General features: G+C 40.0%; 3 protein-coding genes across 9 annotated transcripts; 2 read left to right on the top strand and 1 right to left on the bottom strand.

Moving 5' to 3' along the window:
- Positions 1–479: 479 nt before the first annotated feature.
- On the bottom strand, positions 480–11,983 carry ca12 (carbonic anhydrase XII). Of its 6 annotated transcripts, XM_078789314.1 has the most exons (12): positions 11,351–11,983; positions 11,080–11,234; positions 9,159–9,247; positions 5,343–5,433; positions 5,184–5,204; positions 3,474–3,653; positions 3,096–3,235; positions 2,253–2,348; positions 1,950–2,013; positions 1,715–1,872; positions 1,523–1,649; positions 480–1,287 (listed from the first exon to the last, which is right to left on the bottom strand). In XM_078789314.1, exons 4-12 carry the CDS (start codon positions 5,398–5,400, stop codon positions 797–799), a joined length of 1,335 nt encoding a protein of 444 aa, XP_078645440.1. In that variant the 5' UTR covers positions 5,401–5,433; positions 9,159–9,247; positions 11,080–11,234; positions 11,351–11,983; the 3' UTR covers positions 480–796. The 6 variants fall into 6 exon arrangements, with proteins under 6 accessions (XP_078645440.1, XP_078645442.1, XP_078645450.1 ...); XM_078789316.1 differs by lacking the exon at positions 5,343–5,433 and having other exon boundaries at positions 11,351–11,942; XM_078789324.1 differs by lacking the exons at positions 5,184–5,204; positions 5,343–5,433 and having other exon boundaries at positions 3,474–3,535; positions 11,351–11,979.
- On the top strand, positions 8,206–9,889 carry LOC131131444 (inter-alpha-trypsin inhibitor). Its single transcript, XM_058076158.2, has 5 exons — positions 8,206–8,481; positions 8,809–8,985; positions 9,067–9,111; positions 9,182–9,260; positions 9,332–9,889. The coding sequence occupies exons 1-5, from the start codon at positions 8,268–8,270 to the stop codon at positions 9,414–9,416; spliced, it is 600 nt and encodes a 199-aa protein (XP_057932141.2). The 5' UTR covers positions 8,206–8,267; the 3' UTR covers positions 9,417–9,889.
- On the top strand, positions 10,767–18,085 carry usp3 (ubiquitin specific peptidase 3). Of its 2 annotated transcripts, none has more exons than XM_058075041.2 (15): positions 10,767–11,242; positions 11,373–11,433; positions 12,496–12,633; positions 12,760–12,843; positions 12,935–13,016; positions 13,126–13,205; positions 13,390–13,503; positions 14,678–14,785; positions 14,859–15,008; positions 15,228–15,334; positions 15,425–15,505; positions 15,577–15,695; positions 15,770–15,883; positions 16,219–16,283; positions 17,053–18,085. In XM_058075041.2, exons 1-15 carry the CDS (start codon positions 11,152–11,154, stop codon positions 17,405–17,407), a joined length of 1,749 nt encoding a protein of 582 aa, XP_057931024.2. In that variant the 5' UTR covers positions 10,767–11,151; the 3' UTR covers positions 17,408–18,085. The 2 variants fall into 2 exon arrangements, with proteins under 2 accessions (XP_057931024.2, XP_057931023.2); XM_058075040.2 differs by having other exon boundaries at positions 10,768–11,242; positions 16,216–16,283.
- The last annotated feature ends 2,779 nt before the right edge of the window (positions 18,086–20,864 follow it).

Here is a 20,864-nt window from a genome sequence, read left to right on the forward strand (position 1 = left end):
CTTATCCTTACTAGGGTCTTAGAAGTATGCTGAAGCCTATCCCAGCTGTCTTTGGGCGATAGGCGGGGTACACCCTAGACTGGTCGCCAGCCAATCACAGTGTTTCTATTCTATTGCAATACAATTTATTCATGACAATTATGATAAAAAGTGATTTGATTTTTATTGAGCCGTTGTTGTACAACATATTTTCTTGGTACCTGATATGTGTTTTTATTTTTTGTCATTTCATTTTGTATCGGTCTTATATTGTGTAAATGTATATGGACATGTAATTACATGCACATGTAATTGTTTGATAAAAGTGAAAGTAACATAAAGTCCACATAGCAGAGTTGATCCACGTTTGGGCAGTTCAAGAGAAAAGATGAAAAAGAACAACTTAATATTGTATCACTAAGTTTATGATTTTGATGTGAACCGCTCCATTTGGATATTCCAGAAAATGATACACAACAATGACTTTGTTTTTCTTGTAGTTTATTTTAAGGTAAAGGAAATAGCAAGGTAGTGAAGAACCCAAATCCCATTTCATTGCAGATCTCATTTTGCTTAATTTCATGGCACAAATAAACATTACTAATTACAGATCAGCATTAATGAATAATTATTCAGTGGGTACTTGCACATGGTCACCAAAGCATATTATGAATATGTGCGAAAAATGAGATTTAACTTTGATTACATTTGCAGGAACTGGAAAGTTGAAGAGAAGATGATATGCAGAGACCCAGTAAAGATTTCCTTAAGTATGCAACGCACACAAGGTTGTGCGACAGAATGTGACATAGACGCCTCAGCGACGTGAGGAATCCGCTGGGAAAAGCCAAGAATACAGATTAGAACCACCACTAACAGCAGGGTCAATCATTGGCTGCCTGTCTTCATCAATGGGCCCTCCACTGAGGAGATATTTGATGGTTTGAAGTGCAAGTTGTGCCTTACAGGACAGGTAGCTCCTCAGGTTAAGTTGAGGTAAGAGCTCCTTGGCGAGAGCGGTAGGCACATCCACTGGAGTAGTGGACTGTTTGGCTTCATTGGTCTTTTCAACCAGCAACGAGCCAAAGGCCAATGCTGGCTTTGCAAGATCTTGAATCTTACTGGATGTCACTTGACCCTTCTCCTGTGCCTTTGAATTTGCTGCAATATGTTGTTGAAGGAGCTTCCTGGTAGAATTAGGCAGGAGATGCTGAATTTCAAGTAGCTCTTCCACCTCAAAGGTCAGCATCTTCCGTACAATTTCCCTCCTCGCCAGGCGACACAAAGGAAACTTAGTGCGAGGCACTCCTGCATCAAACAAAAGAGCCAGTCAGAGTTTGTTGTACATTCCTGGCAATAAGGGGAGTTCACACCACCATATTGGAAAAGTGTAGCCCTAATTGGGAAGCATTCAGGATACATTTTAGGGCTATGACACATACATGCAAGACCTGCAAGAGAGAGACTGTACGTGTGCATTGATAGCTGCAATGTCACTGTTGCATCCTTCCTTAAGGAAGATTACTATGAAGAGTATTCTTACCACTCTTAAATGACGTCAGGACAACTCGGTGTTCCAAGGGGACAGGAGTCCTGAAGTTGCCTGTAAGAGGAACAGCGTTCGTTTCCGTGGCTCCGGTGGCAAGGAGAGCTGTTGTCAGGGTTTTGTACTGCAGAGACAAATGTGGTCAGACTGTACACAACAATGTATTAAAGGGTGAACCCAAATAAGCACCTGAGCCTTCGAGATGGTCACATGGTTCTTGAACACAGTCCACAGTACACTTGGGTAGCATGGAGGAACTGTCAGTGAGCCGTCATAGCGGTAATAGTCATTCAGATTACTAGGCATGAGCTGTCTAATGTTGAAAGCGTCGATCTTTGTTTGTGTATCTAGAAATAATAAACAAAGAGGTCATTCACCTGTCTGACAACCACATACTACGTGAAGTACAACATGTTAGACTCACCTTTGTTTTTGATTTTACTGAGGTGCTTAATAAATTTGTCATAGGTTGGATTGAAGGCACCAATCTGTTTGAGAAAATGGAAGTTTTTGAAGATTCCGATGTACACATATTAAAGGGATAGTTTGTATTTTTTTACATGATGTTGTATGACATCCCTATCAGCAAGGCAGTCCATCAACAGTGACTTACCCCACACTGGGTCCAGTAAGCCAATGATGGGGATGTCATACAACTTCATGTCAAAAAATCCAAACTATCCCTTTAAGAGCAGATTCAAAACCAAAGGGGTGTTAAGATTGTCACCTGAATGAAAACGCCCAGCACAGCCAGACCGTTGGATTTGTCAAAAGCCATGGTAAAATTGGAGTACCTGTCTGAATTGTAGTGTACAATGTGCAACTGTAAGAGAAAAATAAAAGAGATTAGGATGCACAAAAAGTCATACCCAGACTTCTTCATCTCCACTTTCCAGTTGCTCCTTCGTGTCCCAAGTCCACCTTACGGTCTCCTTATGGTTAAACATACATTGAAGACCTGCGCCAGCCCAACAAGGAGTTATTCTATTCTCCCAGATCACTGAATTTGCCACGTTATTTTATTGTAATTTCAGGTGATTGTACTCACAACCTTGTCTTTTTGGTTACTACCAAAAGTTTGTGAGTTCAGATTTCCTGAGAACTCTGAAGTTCCACTCTAACCCACTCCCTCCCAACCAATACTGGACCATACTGTACTGAACCACCAAAGTTGACACGGTCAAGGCAATGGCTGCACCCTAGCAGTTCATGTGTGTTTGGCTGTACTACTGTGTGTGTGATGCAGTGTATTGTCAGGAAAGTCATTTACGCCAAAGTTTAATCAATTCTTCATCACGGCATGAGTCCAAAACACCATAAAAGAACTGCGGTTGTGGAGCCTCGAGTGACATGAAACAATCGCATGGACTTCTGAGATGTCGAGAAACTCTGGTCAGACCACAGCATCTTACATCGCAACTAGTAACAATGACACTGAAGTTTGGACACCTCCTGTCAGTCTTTACTTGCCACGAGTACGAGCATAAACGGTAGGGGGAATAGCTCGGCAGGGCTACGTGTTTGCTAGGAATGTAAATTCAGTGGGAGAGATCTGCTCAATGCTGTTTACCTCTGCAGCATACTGTGTGCCGTTGACCGTGTGCTCGGAGCCAAAAGGCTTGGCCTCTGAGCCCCAGTGCAGGTGGAGCTGAGCTGCAGAGTAGCTTTGAGTGAGGGTGAAGTTCATTTTTGAGGGAAGTGATATCTTTACTGTAGAACAGAGGAAACAAAAGGCAGTAACATTATTAGGGGCGGTACTATAAATACAGACCTGTATTTGTGTACGTCTGTATGTGCAATCTGTTCAAAGTTTTTTGTGCGTTTCTGCTCTTAGAAAAATGTGTGGTCTCACTTTACAATAAGGTACACAAAAATACAGAATATACTGATGAACTAATGAGTAGTGTTAGTGTTAGTGAATATGGGTTAAATATACATATACACTTACGTGATGTTCCGGTATTTTCCATAACAAGCTTCCCTTTACCCGTCTGGTTATAGTTGTGAACCCTAATTGGCGGTAAAATAGGATCATACACCAGCTTCTTTTGACTGAAGTCGACAGGTGACTGCCCAAGTCCACCACAGTAATAAAAGCTCTTGGACCATTGAGTTGGTCCATCTGCACCTGGAAGTAGAAGTAGTGACATGTCATCCATCCTCTTGGGTTTCTCTGGATCTGAACGACCTCACTGACGTCATGTCCATTAAATCCGGCTTTCCGCCAAGCTAATGTAATTTTATAGTTTACTCAACTGCGTGAAAACCTTTTTTCACACTGTTTCTCTTTTTGGTTCTGCTTTAAAGGTCCCCTATTATTTATTTTTGTCCCATGAGAGTGAGAAACATGGCTTTTGTGTGACAACTGTTCTGCAAATTAGAAGTTTCTTAAAAACAAAAAAGGAGCACCAGATACGGTATTTAGTCAAGTTGTTCATTTTCTGAAATGACCTCAGCTGCGTCGGTCGGGTGTCTGTGGCTCGACAACAAGACACACATGTTACCGAGAAACACATGTGGGGATCACAGGGACGCTCTTGAACGTGATGCTTGTGTGTCCAAATTGAGTTTCATAACTGTGATTCTTACGTTTTGAGTTAAGCTATGAGTTATATGCAATTAGAAAACAAACAATCACCTCCAGCGTGATTGTTGAAGGTGGTAATGTTGGTATGAGTCTGCTGTGCTCTTGACCACTATGACAGGCCTCTGGATGCTTTCAGCCTAACTCGGGATGAAATCCACCATGCTGCATTTCTTTCTTTCTACCAGAGAGTTTTACAAGAGTGCATGGTGACAGGACCCAGTGAATCACCACTATACTTTACTGGGCAAACACAGAGTTTGAAATTGTCGGGTTGTTCCAAATTTCCACGTGGACCGACAAAGCCTCATCTGCTCTCATTAATGTCAAAATACTGCTGGGATAAAACAAAAAATATGGGGACTATACTTATTATTACAATGTTGTTGTCCGGAATATGAACCAATCTAAATTAATCTAGAAAAGTAATATGCTCAATTGCAAAACCAGAAAATTCAGTCTGTAATTTTTTTAACTTTTGAAAAGCAGTGGTACTATAATGACAGGTCATGTTCTGTATGCCAAGGCACTTTTAGACAAAATCAAAACAAAAAAAACACAAGTTAATTGCTAGTTTAAAATTTCACAGTAATTATTGGAAAGGAATTGATCTGTGGATGTCATTTACAGTATATAATTTACTTGAATGTAAACAATACAGCTCAGTATTGGAGTCCTAATATGTACTATCTACATTACTGGTCTCTAATGTTTTTTCGTGTGAGAGCTACTTTTACAAAATGAAAATGGCCAAGAGCTGCTCATTTTTATAACATTATCATAGCCTATTTCACCCAAAACAAACTGAATATGCTTGTTTTACCAGAACATGAACTAAATGCTGGTATCCACAACTCACATTGTGAATTTCAGAATGTATTTATTGCTAGTGTTCTCACATTATTAACTGAAAACATGAACAAAAAGCAGGCTTGCGAGCGCCTCGTGTGTCCGCAGGCACTGCATTGGTGACCCCTGATCTATTTTACTATTAATATGAGTAAACAAAATGTACAAAATGTGTATAAAAGATTTTAGAAGCACAATAAAAAAAGAAAGTGTGTTCATACTTACTGGTGTACCCCCATTTGCTGCCTGAAACATACACAAAAGTTCCACTGTCAATTAAATGCAATTATAAAAATAAAAACTAATAATAGCCATTAAAATGTTCTCCTATGATAAAGCATCCCACAGAATGCAGTGAACCATAACCCCTGAAATGCATCTTACCTTCAACTACTGCCACCTGCACCAAGAGCACGGTGGATGCGAAGTTCAAAAGCAGCATCTTGATGCCCGTCTGACTGGTGTGGACCGGTCACTGCAGCAAACCACAAGTCTCCACACCGCTTTTAACCTCACGTTGTCTTTCATTGTAGCCTCAATTGACGTCACAGCCACAACAACACCAGCCCACTGCTTCTTCTTGTCAACACACTCTGTGACAAGTCCACAGCTTCCACGCAATCTTTGCGTAGTGCCTCCGGGTGAGTGTGTGCATGTGTGTTCATACAGTTTGACACCAGAGGACTCTAACAACATCCACTGTGTAACTATCTGTCTATGTATCTTTCTGTTAAACTTGCTGTCGCTACCATTGGTGAGTCTTACTATTGGGCCTTTCTAGTTGACCTATTACATCACAAAACGTTAATGATGCTTGGAAAGAACAAGCTAAAAAAGTATAAAGCATAAGTATATTCACACTCTAACATAATGGCAGCGACATCGATGTACACTGTAGTAACCAGACCGAAAAACTAAGCAGATATCGATGCCTTATTTCAGTTTATAGTGATACTATCGTTACTAATTGTTGCTATTAATTTAGTAGTTTTTAATTTTGATTTTTTTTTGCTGTAAAATCTTGCAATTTTTTGCAAGTTTCCTGTATTCTGTATTGCAGAACATATATATATACATATATATATATATAAACATATGCATACATACATACATATATATGTATATATACATGTATATATATATGTGTGTATATATATATATGTGTGTGTGTGTGTGTGTGTGTGTATATATATATATGTGTGTGTGTGTGTGTGTGTGTGTATATATATATATATATACACACACACACACATATACATACACATATATATACACACATATATATATATACATGTATATATACATATATATGTATGTATGTATGCATATGTTTATATATATATATACGTATATGTATATTTTTAGCTTGTTCTTTCCAAGCATTATCTTCATTTGGGCAGAGGATCGCACCCTGTCTGGATGGCCATCCAATTGAATATTTTTGGGTTTTCACACCAGCATATGAATGTGAATGAATGTGGCGGTCGGACTGGCCGGCCGTAAGCTATATATATATATATATATATATATATATATATATTTGGGTGTGAAAACCCAAAAATATTCAATTGGATGGCCATCCAGACAGGGTGCGATCCTCTGCCCAAATGAAGATAATTTACTGATGCAGAGTGCAGTCCAATAACCATCAGCCGGCATCTGCAAAGGTTTTTCTTCAAAAGCCTCTACTCTTTCAACGCCACAAAACTGCCTTTTTGTGGTAGGAGTGTGATCATGATCTGAGGCGCTTTTTCCTTCATTTGAACAATGGAGTTTCAGGATGTGCAGTGGCGCTGGTTGCATTGAAACGTGCCTGACACTCTGAAAAACTTGTCTGTGAGGTGTACTTGACGTGTGTGCACTGTGCGCTTGTCAGCTAATTTTCCACTTTTAATTTACCTTCGCCTGCACCAAGAATAGACCACGTCAGAACTGGCGGCACCTTTGGCGTGTTGTTTTGTCACAAAAATGTGGAAATCTGCATCCCTTCCCTGGTGCGCCGCAACCGCCATCTCGGCGCAGCCCAGTCTACCAAATTACCAAATTGGCTGCGCAAAGTGGTAGGCTAGACAAAATTACACCACACTGCACCACCAAATTCTTCAGTTCATCAGCTATTTGAATTTAATAGTTTTTTGCAATAAATTGCTTACTCAAAACTGCATGTGTCAGTACATGATTAGCAATCATTTAACGGGTTACCCCACCTCTCACACTAAGTCAGCTGGGGACAATTCCAAAAAACAGAAAACCTTAAGTTCTACCTACTGGAAAGCAGGTTTTAGAATGGCCTGCCTCTTGCCTACTATTGTTTCTTATTAGTTGGCAAAGCGACTAACCATCATTAAGGACATAGGGGTTTACTCCTGTCGTTAAGGTTTGTTTCGATTGAAGGTGGAAGGGAAGTATGGGTACAAAGGTCAATAATGACAGCCTGCTCTCACTGTAGTTTACAACTTTGGCTCAGTGGTCAAGAGACACTCCTGAGACAAGCTGCATGATGAAGCCCTTAGTAGTTTTTGTCGTTATCTTTGCTGCGTTCCACATTGGCCATTCAGAAATACCAGGTGGGTCCGTTTATGTTCTAATCCATTGAAGTGAAGCCATTTCCAAAGATCAGTAAAGATCTGGCTGCTAGGTACAAAACCTGCAAAGTTATGTGCAGATGGGCTTCATTGAGTATAATGTTTGTGTATTATTGACTTATAAAAAGGCATTTGTGTTGAATTTTGTGAGATAAAATCGAACTTCCTGCTCAGCCGTTTTTGTGCAAGATGGCGCCCAAACTGAAATGATGATACATTGCGCTAAACTTATCAGTGCGCGGTGCCTCAATTAGTCTTTTTATTCACTTCAAGAGCACAAAGTTCCATTTCAGCTAATTTAATGGCTGCTCAGACTTGTAGCAGTAGACATAAACAATGCTGAGTCAAATGGAAAATGTGGTAGTTATTATACGAAAACTGTGACTATTTTTACATATTTCGAATGACTCCGCCAAACGTAAAACCCAAATGAAAAACTCTGTCTGACGTCTTAAATATCAACTTGGGATGATATACAAAGAATCGAAGATTGAGTGATTGAGTTTCCTTTTAGTGTGAAAAAGATTGATAGTAAAAAAAAAAATATGGCGGGCAGGAAGTTTAAAAAAACGTAGCGTAGATGGTGCTTTTTATTGCCATCATAAAATGAGGGAGTGGGTGATGAAGTTAGTCAAACATTTCTAGCTATCGGCCATATGTATGACATTAGTATGTGTGGCAGTTGTGTCATAATAATGATGTGCAGCAAACATCAGGATGTGAAATGTCTTCTCATCATTCAACAGACTTTTGCCACCTGGCCGAGGACGAAGGTGTCGGAGACAGCTTCGTCATTGCTTTGCACTACGAACCCACGCAAAACAGGTGCAACCCCTTTATATATAAAGGCCAAGGGGGCAACGCCAATCGCTTCCTAAGAGAACGAGAGTGCATGACCAACTGCTCGGCCAGTGTCGACAAATACTACCCCACAGATGGTGAGATAATTATAATCAAATAATAATAAAAATAACACATTTGTAAACAAGGATTCAGAGTAGCCAAAATATACAAGAATTGGTATTGAATTAACTACTATATATATTTTTGTATGTGCATTTTTGCAGTACAGTAGTGTAGAACTGCAGTGCTTTGTACTGAGAGCTGTTTCTAATATAATGACCTTATTTAGCTACACTAGAGAAGTATTTGAGGAGACAGTTTGCCACCTAGTGGTAACAAGTGAAAATGATTCATGGCAGACTGTCAGTGACAACTGTCCTCTTTCTCTGGTGATGATGATGGCAATATTGTTTACCTCGCAGCAACCGCAACTTGTCTCTTGACCAAAGTCGCTGGTGGATGTAACGGCAATTTTCTGAGATACTACTATGACTCTGTCCATAAAAAATGTAAAAAATTTCTCTGGACGGGATGCCATGGAAACGGAAATCGATTTTTTGACCACGACAGCTGCAATGCCACCTGTGCTGGTGTCCATGGTGAGTGCAGAGCTCTCCCCCCTCATGTAGACTTTATTGTGTGTCAGGCATGTGTTTTAATGAATGATTGTGCCCTTTTAGATGACCGTGAGGAAGAAGAAGAGGATGAGCCTGACACCCCAATTGGTAAAAAGAAACAGATTTAACAGAGTGTAAACATTTTATTTACTCACTTGACGGTTGTCCTCTTCAACAGCAATCATCTGCGGGGTTTTGCTGGCTGTCATCATTGCGTCCATCTTCATTACTGTCATCGTCTTGACTGTCAAATCAAAGTAAGAACAATGAAAAAAAAGCATGGATTTGGAACACAGTACATCATTTTCTAACACGACTCCTTCTTTAGGAAGAAACAGAAGATGGCACCTGGAAAAAGTAAAGACGAACAAACTGATGCTCCTCTTCAGGGGCAGACTCTTGAAATGGCATGACCTAACACCTCTGCTGTAACAAGTTGTTGTTTTTTTCCATTGAAAACAATTTGAAGTTATTATTCTTGAACAATTTTACCTTTTTAGAAAATACATGAGTAAAAGTAATTCAAGTCTTGACAACAGAGGTGCTTGTGGGATGTTTGGTCGGGAAATTAAATGAATCCAAGTTCATTTGAATTAATTATTAGTCACTGAAATAACTTTAAACGTAATATGTGTGCACTGATACACACTATTTGGTTGTAAATTGTATTTTGGGGGTGAAGTAAAGGTGCTGGTAAATAAATATTGATACTGAAATCTGGTAAATGTTCACATCACAAATGTTGGGACACAAACAATTTTCTGAACAAATGATAAATTGTATTCAAAAGGTACAGTATACGTTTAATAGTAAATAGGCAAAGTAGTTATGTGCTGTGCAACATAGCTGAATCTCCTATAAGCAATGTACAATAAAATATACAATACACATATATAGACCTAAAAATTATTATTTAAACAATAAGGATTTTTTTAAAATGTGTAATTACAAATAATTAGGAATAATTCACACAGTATGAAAGCTATTTGACAGTATCAGGGACACCCTTCTCTTTATTTAAAAGTAGACTCCAAACCGATCCTTTTGCAGTTAGAAGAGGTATAGTTAGAACTGCCCTCTATATGCTGATATGTATCAGATACAATACTATATCTTCTGGTTTGAGCTACATTTTTCCATCTCAACCCATCCAATCGAGACAGATGGCCGCCCCCTTCTTGTTTTATTGCCTGTCCAGTGCTTGCTTGTGTGGGCTTCCCAACTAACACATAACGAAAAAAGATGGTTCACCAATGGTTAGTTGGTTAGGGAGAACATTGTTTAAACGTTTGGTTACATAGCAAAATAACAAGGTCTAACGTTCCCTAAACGTTGAGGGAACCAACCAACACAAATGTTGTCCTGTGGGTGCAGCAGTTACCTCCTTTGTTTCTTTGGTTGCTGTGAGAACGATGACAGTGGCGACAATAAAGTTCACGTTTGGGCTATAAAACTCTTCCCTGTTTTAAATAGACTTAAGTAGTATTTTCTGATGCCGGTTTTCAGTTGTTTCTCTTTTTTTAGGAGTGTGACCTTCATATTAACAGTGCCATGAGATTTCTGTTGTGATTTGGCGCTAAATAAATAAATGTGGACATCCAGCGCATGCGTGTCAATGGTCGCTGCAAAATCAGTTGTTTCTCAAATCTTAAATTGATTTTAAGATTGCATCTTCGAAATGTTGAGCGACGGTTTTGAAATTTGTCATCCGTATTCCCGTATTTTTGTCACCCGTTTCATAAAGAATGACCAGCCGCTCCGATACCGGCGGCAAGCGGCAACTTCCTCAAACGTCACTTCCTGAAGTTGTTTCCATTTGTGCGGGGCGACTGCTTGCTGTGTTATTCATCAAAAATTACCTTTACACTTTTACGTTACAACATGTCTGGGTGTAAACAACATTGTGACTGCTTGTTGTAACCGTACGCACCCACTGACTGTGGTGAAACGACGTCTTTTAACGTTTAGGCGCAAAAAAGAGACGGAAACGTGCGTTCGTAAACAGAAGCAGTTGACCGGTGGTGGCTAAGTTGAGCTAGCTAGTTTATGTTAATTGGCTAACTATTGTTAGCTGACCTTTTCTTTTTATCCGGGCTGTGGCGTCCAGTCCTCTCACTTTATTGCGTCCATTTCGAGAGAGAACAAAACATGGAATGTCCTCATTTGAACTCAAATGTGGACTTTGTTGGAGACTCCTTCAAGCTGCCTAACGGTGCTCCTTCCTCCTGGTGCTGCAGCGGTGAGTGACAAGAGCATTAGGTCATTTTGATTGCAGCACACTGTTAACATATACACATAACCATCCGTTAAACGACACAGTAGCGACATGTTGCGTTTCGAAACTAACTGAGCTTGATGATCTTGTCCAGTTTGCAGGTCGAATAAAAGTCCATGGCTCTGCCTCACCTGCTTGATGGTCCACTGCGGGCGGTAAGATCGTGTTATGCTTCTTATTTGGGGTGGTGTATACTGTGAAGCGAGTTTAGTGGGTTAGCGAGGTGTGTTGAGTGCGAAGCTGGGATTGCCTGTTTAACGTTGTTAGCCATATCACCATGGTAACTTTGGCTAAACTCATAACCTGGTCCCGACCACCTAATGTCCAGACTTTAATTTTAAAATAGGCTATGAAAGTGCTACTCACTGTTAACTAATTCGTCCCCATTTGTTAATAACCCGATGGACCCGGGAGAACGAATAATTTGAAATCTACTTGCTGGTCCGCTTGCATTGTTAATTGAAATTAACACTGGATATGCCAGATATACTCACTTTTTGAATAAATTGCAATATATGTTACAACACTGACCTTGTGTGAGTACCGAAGCCCGTTGGTCTACAATATTTGCTAGACAACGAAGCACTATGAGAAATAAAACACTTCATTTCACAAAAAAGGAAATCATTATCACAAAGGAAAAGTCACCACGAAACACTGCCATCAAGTGGTCATCACGAGGTACAGCATGTATCATGAGCACACTAATGCACAGTAACGCATGAGTGACCTAGTAATTAATGAGTGTAATTAATCATTTCACTTTGATATGGCCATGAATAAACGGATCAGTGTTGTACATATGACAATGTGAGTCACTATCTGTCAAGTCTTCATAGTTTTGCATGTTCATCCTGACAGTAAAAAAAAAAGACAACAAAAAACATTTTAAAGTCTGTGCACACTTGGCTTTTCTTTCAATAAAACACACACATGTTCTACACATCAGTAAATATGAAAACAATGTAGACATTAAAAAAATAAAAATACAGTTTTTGTCCTCCCTTTGATGTCTTCATTAGGGTCATGGGTAAACTGGATCCTAGGCCCTCTGAGGGCAAACATAACTCCAATGCATCTCATGATGAAAACATTGGCAGTCCTGGTCTGGTAGTTTGAAAAATCTATTTTTCTGAAGCTGCTACACCCCCCCTGAAAGTCAACTGTACAATTAACTTTGGGTCATACATGTTTATGTGAGCATTGTATTTTTCTAGATATGTTAATGGAGATGCAAAGAAGCATTTTGAAGAGAGTCAAGTTGCGGCCGGGAACCAAAAGAAGGGTGACAAACAGGACAAAGAGAAAGGACAACATTCAGTTTGCATGGACTCCAGCAACTACAGTGTGTTTTGGTGAGTTTCATCAGATGGTTTCTCCAAATGTTGAAATTAAAATGCTGGTATTTCTATAACAGAAGTTGACTTTGCACCTTCATTGCGTTTTAGTGAAGAACGTTGACTCTGATGCAGACTTTATAGTTACAGATGTGATGAGTTTGTTGTCAATGACACTAAACTGGGGCATGTTCAGAAGGTGCGGGAGCATCTCCAAAGCTTGGAAAAGTGAGCTCAACATTTTTACATATAAAATGTGCGAACCTCTGCAACATACAAATCATAAATGTGTGCCTTTTTTTTTTTTTTTTTTTTAAAGCTCAGCCCTGATTCCTGACAGACAGAGGAAAAGAAAACATCAGGACAACCAGGCACCAGACAAGAAAATGTTGAAAGAAAATGTAAACTTTTCATAATATTTGCTTTCTTTATTTTTACTTTTCCTTTAGAAGCAAGAGTTTTGTATGTTGTATGTTGATATTTTGGTGTATTTTATTTGGTATCTGTTAGGATGGGGCTGCTTTTGGTGCCACTGGCTTGCGTAACCTCGGTAACACATGCTTCATGAATGCCATTCTGCAGTCGCTCAGGTGAGTCTTTTCAATTAAGTTTTTGGGCATTAAACTAGTTGTTTGTTTGTATCAACCTAATGTCAATGTCTCTGTGTTGTTCATCAATTGTGTAGAAAACATCCAATCAATATTTACTTCCTCAACATTGAATTTAAAACATTGAAATTGACCAAAACCCACCATCTCCTTGCTTCCTTCACAGCAACATAGAGCAGTTCAGTTGTTATTTCAAGGGGTTACCAGCAGTGGCGCTACGCAGCGGTCAGACAGCTGGAAGGAGGACATACCACACTCGCAGCCAAGGGGACACCAGTGTGTAAGGTCCTCGTCTGGTGGAAGGAGTCATTTGTTAGCAGAGCGCATTGATCTGAGAACAGTTTTAGCTCATTTCAAGAAGGTCATTTGCAGTGTGAAATCCTATGTGAAAAGTTGCTACTAAGAATTTTCCAGGAATGGGACCCAAACTGTTATTCTGACCTATAAATGTAGTTATGTTGTATTATTGTGCTAAACGATGGCAACGTTTTAGATGAGGTTTGCACATTTGGAAGTGAGCCCTGAAAGGAGTTTCGGATGCTCAGAACATTCGGCTCAGTTTTTTCTAACACCGGCCCTGTGAGAAATCACTGGCTCCATCCAGCCGGTGACCTCCTTATGCGGGTGTGCCTAGGTACAAGCTGTTAGCTGTACAAGCTGAGTGGGACCATGGCTGGGCCGTGGGTGGAATAAATTAAAAGGGACCATTTTGGATATACAGCTGGAATAGGTGCAGATTGAAGATCTAAAAAGCTTTCTGTGCGGGTTAGCGTCCATAACTCAATACAAAGGGCGGAAAATGAGCATAATGGGTCCTTTTTAACATTGTATTAGTGAATTCCTGCCACAACACAAATATTTGTTATTATGCAAAATACATGTTATCCTTTAATGTTCTGTATTTGCTACCATTCACAAATATCTGCTAATTAAAAAACATTCAAATACATTTACAAACAGCTTTCATCATGCAGCAAGGCTGAGTATAAAGCGCATGCAAGCGTAGTAGATGCAACCAAACAGATTGTGTACCATCTAATGGAGCTCTGCCTTCAGCAAGGCATGGCAGCAAGCCTATCATGTTATGTAGTGTCTTGAAACAGTTTCATGCGGCAAGTCTACAATGTGATGTTCATTATTCGGTCTAAATCAATAACAATTTGAATATTAAGGAGTGGTAGAATCTTTCTCAGAATGATCTGAACTCCCGCCTCAACAGCTAGCTGACTTCCTACTGTTCTGCTTTAGACCACAAATTACAGTACTGTAGTTGCATCTGCAGCGCCCTTGCTGCAGTAGTGCTCTTCATTTTTCCTCAGTTGTTTCAACACCCAATTAACTATCAGCTCCACATCATCACGCAGTCAGTAAGGAATTGTTGCAGCAAAAGTACTAGTAGAGTGGAGTACATGTTTCTCATTGCATATGCTGTATTTTGCTGTGTGTCGAAACAGGTTCCTGGTGGAGGAGTTAAGGAAGACCTTTTGTTCCCTCTGGCAAGGGGGAGCCTTCAGTCCAGACTCCCTATTTTATGCTGTATGGAAAATCATGCCAAGTTTCAGGTACATGAAACATTTCTAATTTCTTTTAAGGATATGCTTTCATGTAATTCTACCTGTACTTCTTTGCTTTTAGAGGCTATCAGCAGCAGGATGCCCACGAGTTTATGCGCTACCTGTTGGACCATCTGCACAGAGAGCTACAGCACAATCAGAATGGGTCAAAGGAAACTGTATCACCTCAGGATGGGCTGAGAATATCCAGCACTGAAGGCAAATGCTGCTTGTAGGTTGACTTGTTCCACTTGTGTGTTTTGGAATGTTTCACATTAGTACTATTGCTGTCAGACTCTTAGGTTCATGCTAATTTTCCAATAGATAATTTGATCACATAGGTCTGCTTTAAGCCTTTCTGTGTTTGATATGCCATGTTTTTATGCACATTGTGTATATGTGTGTTTGTTGGTTTGTACGTGTGTGTCTGCACACACTTGACTCATTGCAGAAACGGCACTCCCAGCATCGTCACATCTATTTTTGGTGGGATCCTTCAGAATGAAGTGAACTGTTTGATATGTGGGACAGAATCTCGCAAGTTTGACCCTTTTCTTGGTAAGACTCCAAACACGACCACCGTGTTGACCCTCACATAGCAAATACTACTTTACAGCACAATCTTGTCTTCTCTTTTTCTATTATTAGATCTGTCGCTGGACATTCCCAGTCAGTTTAGACAAAAAAGGAGTAAGGATCAAGAACCAGGTCCAGTGTGCACTTTACGCGGTAAGATTGAAGGGCTCCTGTGTCAGATGTGTTTCTGTTGTGGAGAATGTAAAGCCCAATGACCGTTTTAGAATGCTTACGAAGCTTCACTGACCTGGAAGAGCTGGACGAAACCGAGCTGTACTATTGCCACAAGTGTAAGAAACGACAGAAATCTACTAAAAAGTTCTGGATACAGAAGCTTCCAAAGGTAAAAGGGAGCGTTGTCTTAAATATTTGCTTGGTCAACGAGCGCAGCAAAATGTACTTTGTTTCCAAATGCAGGTTTTGTGCCTGCACTTAAAAAGGTTCCACTGGACTGCTTTTTTGAGAAATAAAGTGGACACTTATGTGGAGTTTCCTCTTAAAGACTTGGACATGACAGGCTACTTACTTGAGGTAAGCTTTGTGTGCCGTCTGCCTGCCTCAGCCTAAACTGCTCTGGTGCCAAATTGTCTTGATTCAGAAACATTCAGACTTTTAACATCCGTCTTTAGTCCTATTAAATGCTATTAAAGGGAATATCAAGACAGTGTGTGATGGCCAGGGTGGTATTAAGGAGTCAGGACACAAGTCTCCCTTTGAGAGCATCAATGGCTGGCTCAGATCAGGATTTATGACTCGTAGGGGCTGTAGGGGGCGCCAGTCTACAACAATACAGTATATTTGAGTGGATATGTCAAGGCAATATATTATGGCCAAAGAAACGCACCTTGCTTTTGTCTTTTCAGCAGGAGAGCTCGCAAGCGGAGAGCTGTTTGTATGACCTGGTGGCCATTGTAGTGCATCATGGATCTGGGTGAGTATAGAAATTCAAGGTTTTAGTACCAAGTATAAATCTGATCAGTATCATAGTTTGGTGGAAAGTACATTATAAATGCAAACGCTCCAATTAGAGCAGGGGTGTCCAAACTTTTTCCAGCAAGGCCACAGAGTGAAAAATGAAAGGATGCAAGGAGCACTTTGATATTTTGCAATAAGAAAATATAACTATCCTTTGTTTGTTTCTCATAATATTACATAATTCAAAAATATAAAATAAAATTTAAAAAAAATTCTTTTGAATATTACAGGTTTATTCTCGTAGAATTGCAACTTTCTTCTCATTAGAATTGTAAAATTGAACTCACTTCTTGTAATTATGAATTCATTCCTACAATATTTTGACTTGATTTTTGTAACATTCAAACTTTTTCAGCAACCTAATTTTCCTTTGACACTGACACTAAAATAAATTTTTCCCTCATTATTGTTCTCATTATATTACTGCAGATTTTTCCGTTTTGCAGTATTTAAAAACAATTTTGTTTAATTATATTGTTAGAATGTGGCGTGGGCCAATAAAAAACAAGAGTGGGCCCCTCGGGTCACACTTTCGACACCCCTGAATTAGAGCGTGTTGAAACTCATGTGGTGTGTCAACAATACTTGCTGCTGTTCTGTCTTTGACCTCTAAGAGGCAATGTTATGCCATGTGAGCGCTCCCCCTCAAGCAGCCAGCACCCTCCTGTGTTTACTTAGATGCTTTGAAGCAGAATGTGACCTACCGCACGTGCGTGTGTTTGCAGGGTGGGATCGGGCCATTACACGGCGTACAGCAGCCACGAGGGGCGCTGGTACCACTTCAACGACAGCACAGTCACCCTAGTCAGCGAGGAAACGGTGAGGAAGGCCAAGGCATACATCCTCTTCTATGTGGAGAGGACTGAGCAGGTAGCATTAGGGAGGACGGCCACAGCACCGACAGGCACAAGTCCTGCAGAGGTGGATGTAAACCCAATGGATGCTGAGAGTATTTTACCAGTCCAGTCAGGACCAGATAGCTCGCTATTACAAAACACTTTAACACCACAGGGATCAAACGCTGAGGGAACAGGATCAACCAAGACCTCTGCAGATTCCAACTCTGACGCAGTGAATTAGACTGGTGTCATTCTTCATGGTAACTCCACTTTTTAGGAACCATCTTTGATGTCACTTGATGCTAAATCTAAAGGTGAGGATATCACATAATGATGTCAGAACCTTTTGCCTTGGAAAAACATTGGTCGGTCCAAAGTTCAGCCCAGACTGACCAATGACATTTAGTCAGAAATTTGCTTTCATAATATGTTGGTATCATTCTTGTTTGTATCTTCTCCATCCGGAACCTCGTAGTCATGTGGGAGATTGTAGTTGTTACAATTCAAAAGTTCGTTCAGGCTCTCTGAAATTGTTTTAATATAAAATAAATGAAACATTTTGTATGTACTTGGAGAATTTGAAAATATGACAATGAAAAATCAATGTTTTTTTTTCTTAAATTATTTTTGTTTGTCAGAAAATTTAATCTGTATAATGATCATTATCCTCCATTGCATTCATCACCATAGCCACAAACATTTAGCAAAACGAAATTGTTTAAAACTGAATTGCACAAGAACTAATTTTAATGACGACATGACCAAATGGCAAGTAAACATAGTAACTGACAAAGATATCATGGTAAGAATCTATATTTTCTGTTCCCGTGTCAAATACATTGTAAAACTGAAAATTGTCTGATACTGAAAACAGTTTGCACAGCCTAAAAGAGGCTAATTAAAATCTTGTGAAAGCGCATTCTCACGGGCTGTCATTTGGTACAAGTACATACTAATGATCAATAATGGGTCCGATCTGTTGGAAATTCTAATTAAGCTCATTCTGTTGTGTAAGATGTCCAAGCCTTCTTTGAATTTGCTACTTGAAATAATAGCAAGCTGCCTTTAATGTTCAAGTGCAACATGTAACGCGCCGATGAGCTTTGTTTGTCCTGCACACTCGCACACACAAACACACACTAGAAATGAGGCAGTCCACCTTTTTTCTTAAATCAAGATAAAGCGTACTTGTAAGCAGTTGCTGGCCTGCCTGCTCACACATGGACTTGCTCCTTTTTAAATGTTTTTTTTGCTCTCTGACGCTATAGTGTATATCTTTACCTCTTCTAATGAGCTCACATTGCATAGTGTTTGTTCACTCACAAGCCTGGTTAAGGACATGGTGGCACAGTGAGTCACTGTACAGAATGTATTCCCGGCAATGGCATTTCCCAATGTCCTCAGAGTGTGTGTGTATTTTCGCAGATAGCAAGTAGAACAGGACATGACTGGCAATGTAGTTTTGTTGGAGCGGGGGGGTTATGACTGCACTCTACTGGTATGTCCTCTGCAATTGAGCAATTTGTGTAACACACAGAGTGGCCGATTCACCTTTGAGGAAGTGCTGATTACCAGCATGTGACATTCACTCACACGGAGGACCTTTTTAACTTTTAAAGCTATGTCATTGAAGTGTGTATGTTGGATTACAGAAGTAGGTCAGGTTGTAACGTACTCTTTTCTGCAGTCACACATGTAAAAATACTGTACTTCCTGCACAGTGTCAATCGAGACCAAGCAATATAATGGAATTGTTCTTCCTTTCACATTCATACACACACTTCACACTTGCTTTTAGTATGTACCAACAATTTTGGACAAGGTTGTTTTTGTTTTTCATGAAGGGTCTCTTAATTGGCAATGAGGCGCCTACCTTATCCGGAGTATTATTTTGATGACATGAAGAAAAATATTGTAATGGTAAAATGTCTTTCACTTATATAGCACTTCAAGGCAATCAAAATGCTATGACACAGTTAGCACATTTACCAACTGATGATGCAGCATCAGGTGCAACTGGGGTTCAAACCCACAACGTTCAGGTTGGAAGATGACCACTCTACCACCTGAGCCATGCCAACCTACATCAATCTTGAAAGTAACATGTAATATTCAAGCCAAGTCAGTGGCCTGATCGCAAGCCAATACAGCATGCATTTACTGAAGACAAACACAAAGGTGTGAAGACCCTTCAACTGCAGCTACCACGATCATGTGGACCTGACAAATATATCAGGAGGTTGCCCAGAGCCACATCTGTTAAGGCCAGTGTCTTTTCATATCTATCTTTTGAGCCTTCGGTAAATAGAGATCTCTGGAGTTATTTGCTTTTCTGATTATGCACTTGATGACATTTCACTGTCTAATAAAATACAAGCACTAATTGGAGCTAGTGGTGTGTGGATCGATAGGATCCCTCTCTTTAGGCTCTAAAATCCATACCCAAATCAAAATATTGATTAATATTGAGGTAATGTCTGACACATCTGTCTATTGAAACGATGACCGATTGTATTCAGAGCCATGTGTTAACTGTGAACAAAGTTTCCATTCTTGTTGTAGTAAATCAGACCATTTTGATTGGTGGCTGATAGATTGGAGCATCGCTACTTTTAAGCCTTGAAAATTGAGTTTCTCTGCATAAAATTGTAATTCATATATAATACATATACTGTAAATACAATGTACATACTATATAGCCTACATAGTACATAAGATGGGTGTGTCCTGTGAATGTGGCTTCAGAAGGAGTCGCTTCTACTGTCAACTGTCATAAAAGCTGACCTCAAAAATTCCAGCAAGGTGAACAAAAGTTAATACATGATCGCAGATCACTACTAAAAGTACGGTGGAGGCGGTATAATAAGTCTGTGAGGCATATTTGGGGCTTAAACCTGGATTGTACATTTGGCATGTAGCTCATTATCTTGACAATTGAAATCTGGAATCTGAATCTAATATCAGCCACTTTTATTGCAAATGTTGATCTGAAATTGGAGAATGTCAACAAGCTATCATGAGGGTTTTAGAGGGGTATCTACAAGCTGTGTGCCAAAAATAGATATTTTGGGTGTATCAATTACTCGCAGATTTTCCCCATTAGCCATTAGGCTCAGAACATAGGTGTTTGTGTAAATACTGTATACATACGACCAATACATACTGCATGGGATCAATAAAGTTATTATCTTAGCCATCTGAGAAGATCAAATACATTCATTCATTTTCTACCGCTTTTTCCTCACGAGGGTCGTGGGGGTGCTGGAGCCTATCCCAGCTGTCTTTGGGCGAGAGGCGGGGTCGCCAGCCAATCACAGGGCACATATAGACAAACAACCATTCACACTCACATTCATACCTATGGACAATTTAGAGTGGCCAATTAACCTAGCATGTTTTTGGAATGTGGGAGGAAACCGGAGTACCCGGAGAAAACCCACGCATGCACGGGGAGAACATGCAAACTCCACACAGAGATGGCCGAAGGTAGAATTGAAACCTGGTTTCCTAGCTGTGAGGTCTGCGCGCTAACCACTAGGCCACCGTTCCGCAAGATCAAATACAGAATAATGAAATTAAGTACATTTTCTTGGAGCCTTGCCACATCCAATATGGCGGCGGTGTTGAAGGTTAATGTTTTTTTTACAACAGCGCTTCCTGTTTCCCAGCGTGCTTTGCTGCACTGTTGTAAATACTGT

The sequence above is a fragment of the Doryrhamphus excisus genome, linkage group LG1, assembly GCF_037039965.1.
Source record: "Doryrhamphus excisus strain RoL-2023G ecotype Guam linkage group LG1, RoL_Dexc_Guam_v1.1, whole genome shotgun sequence".
NCBI lineage: Eukaryota > Metazoa > Chordata > Actinopteri > Syngnathiformes > Syngnathidae > Doryrhamphus > Doryrhamphus excisus.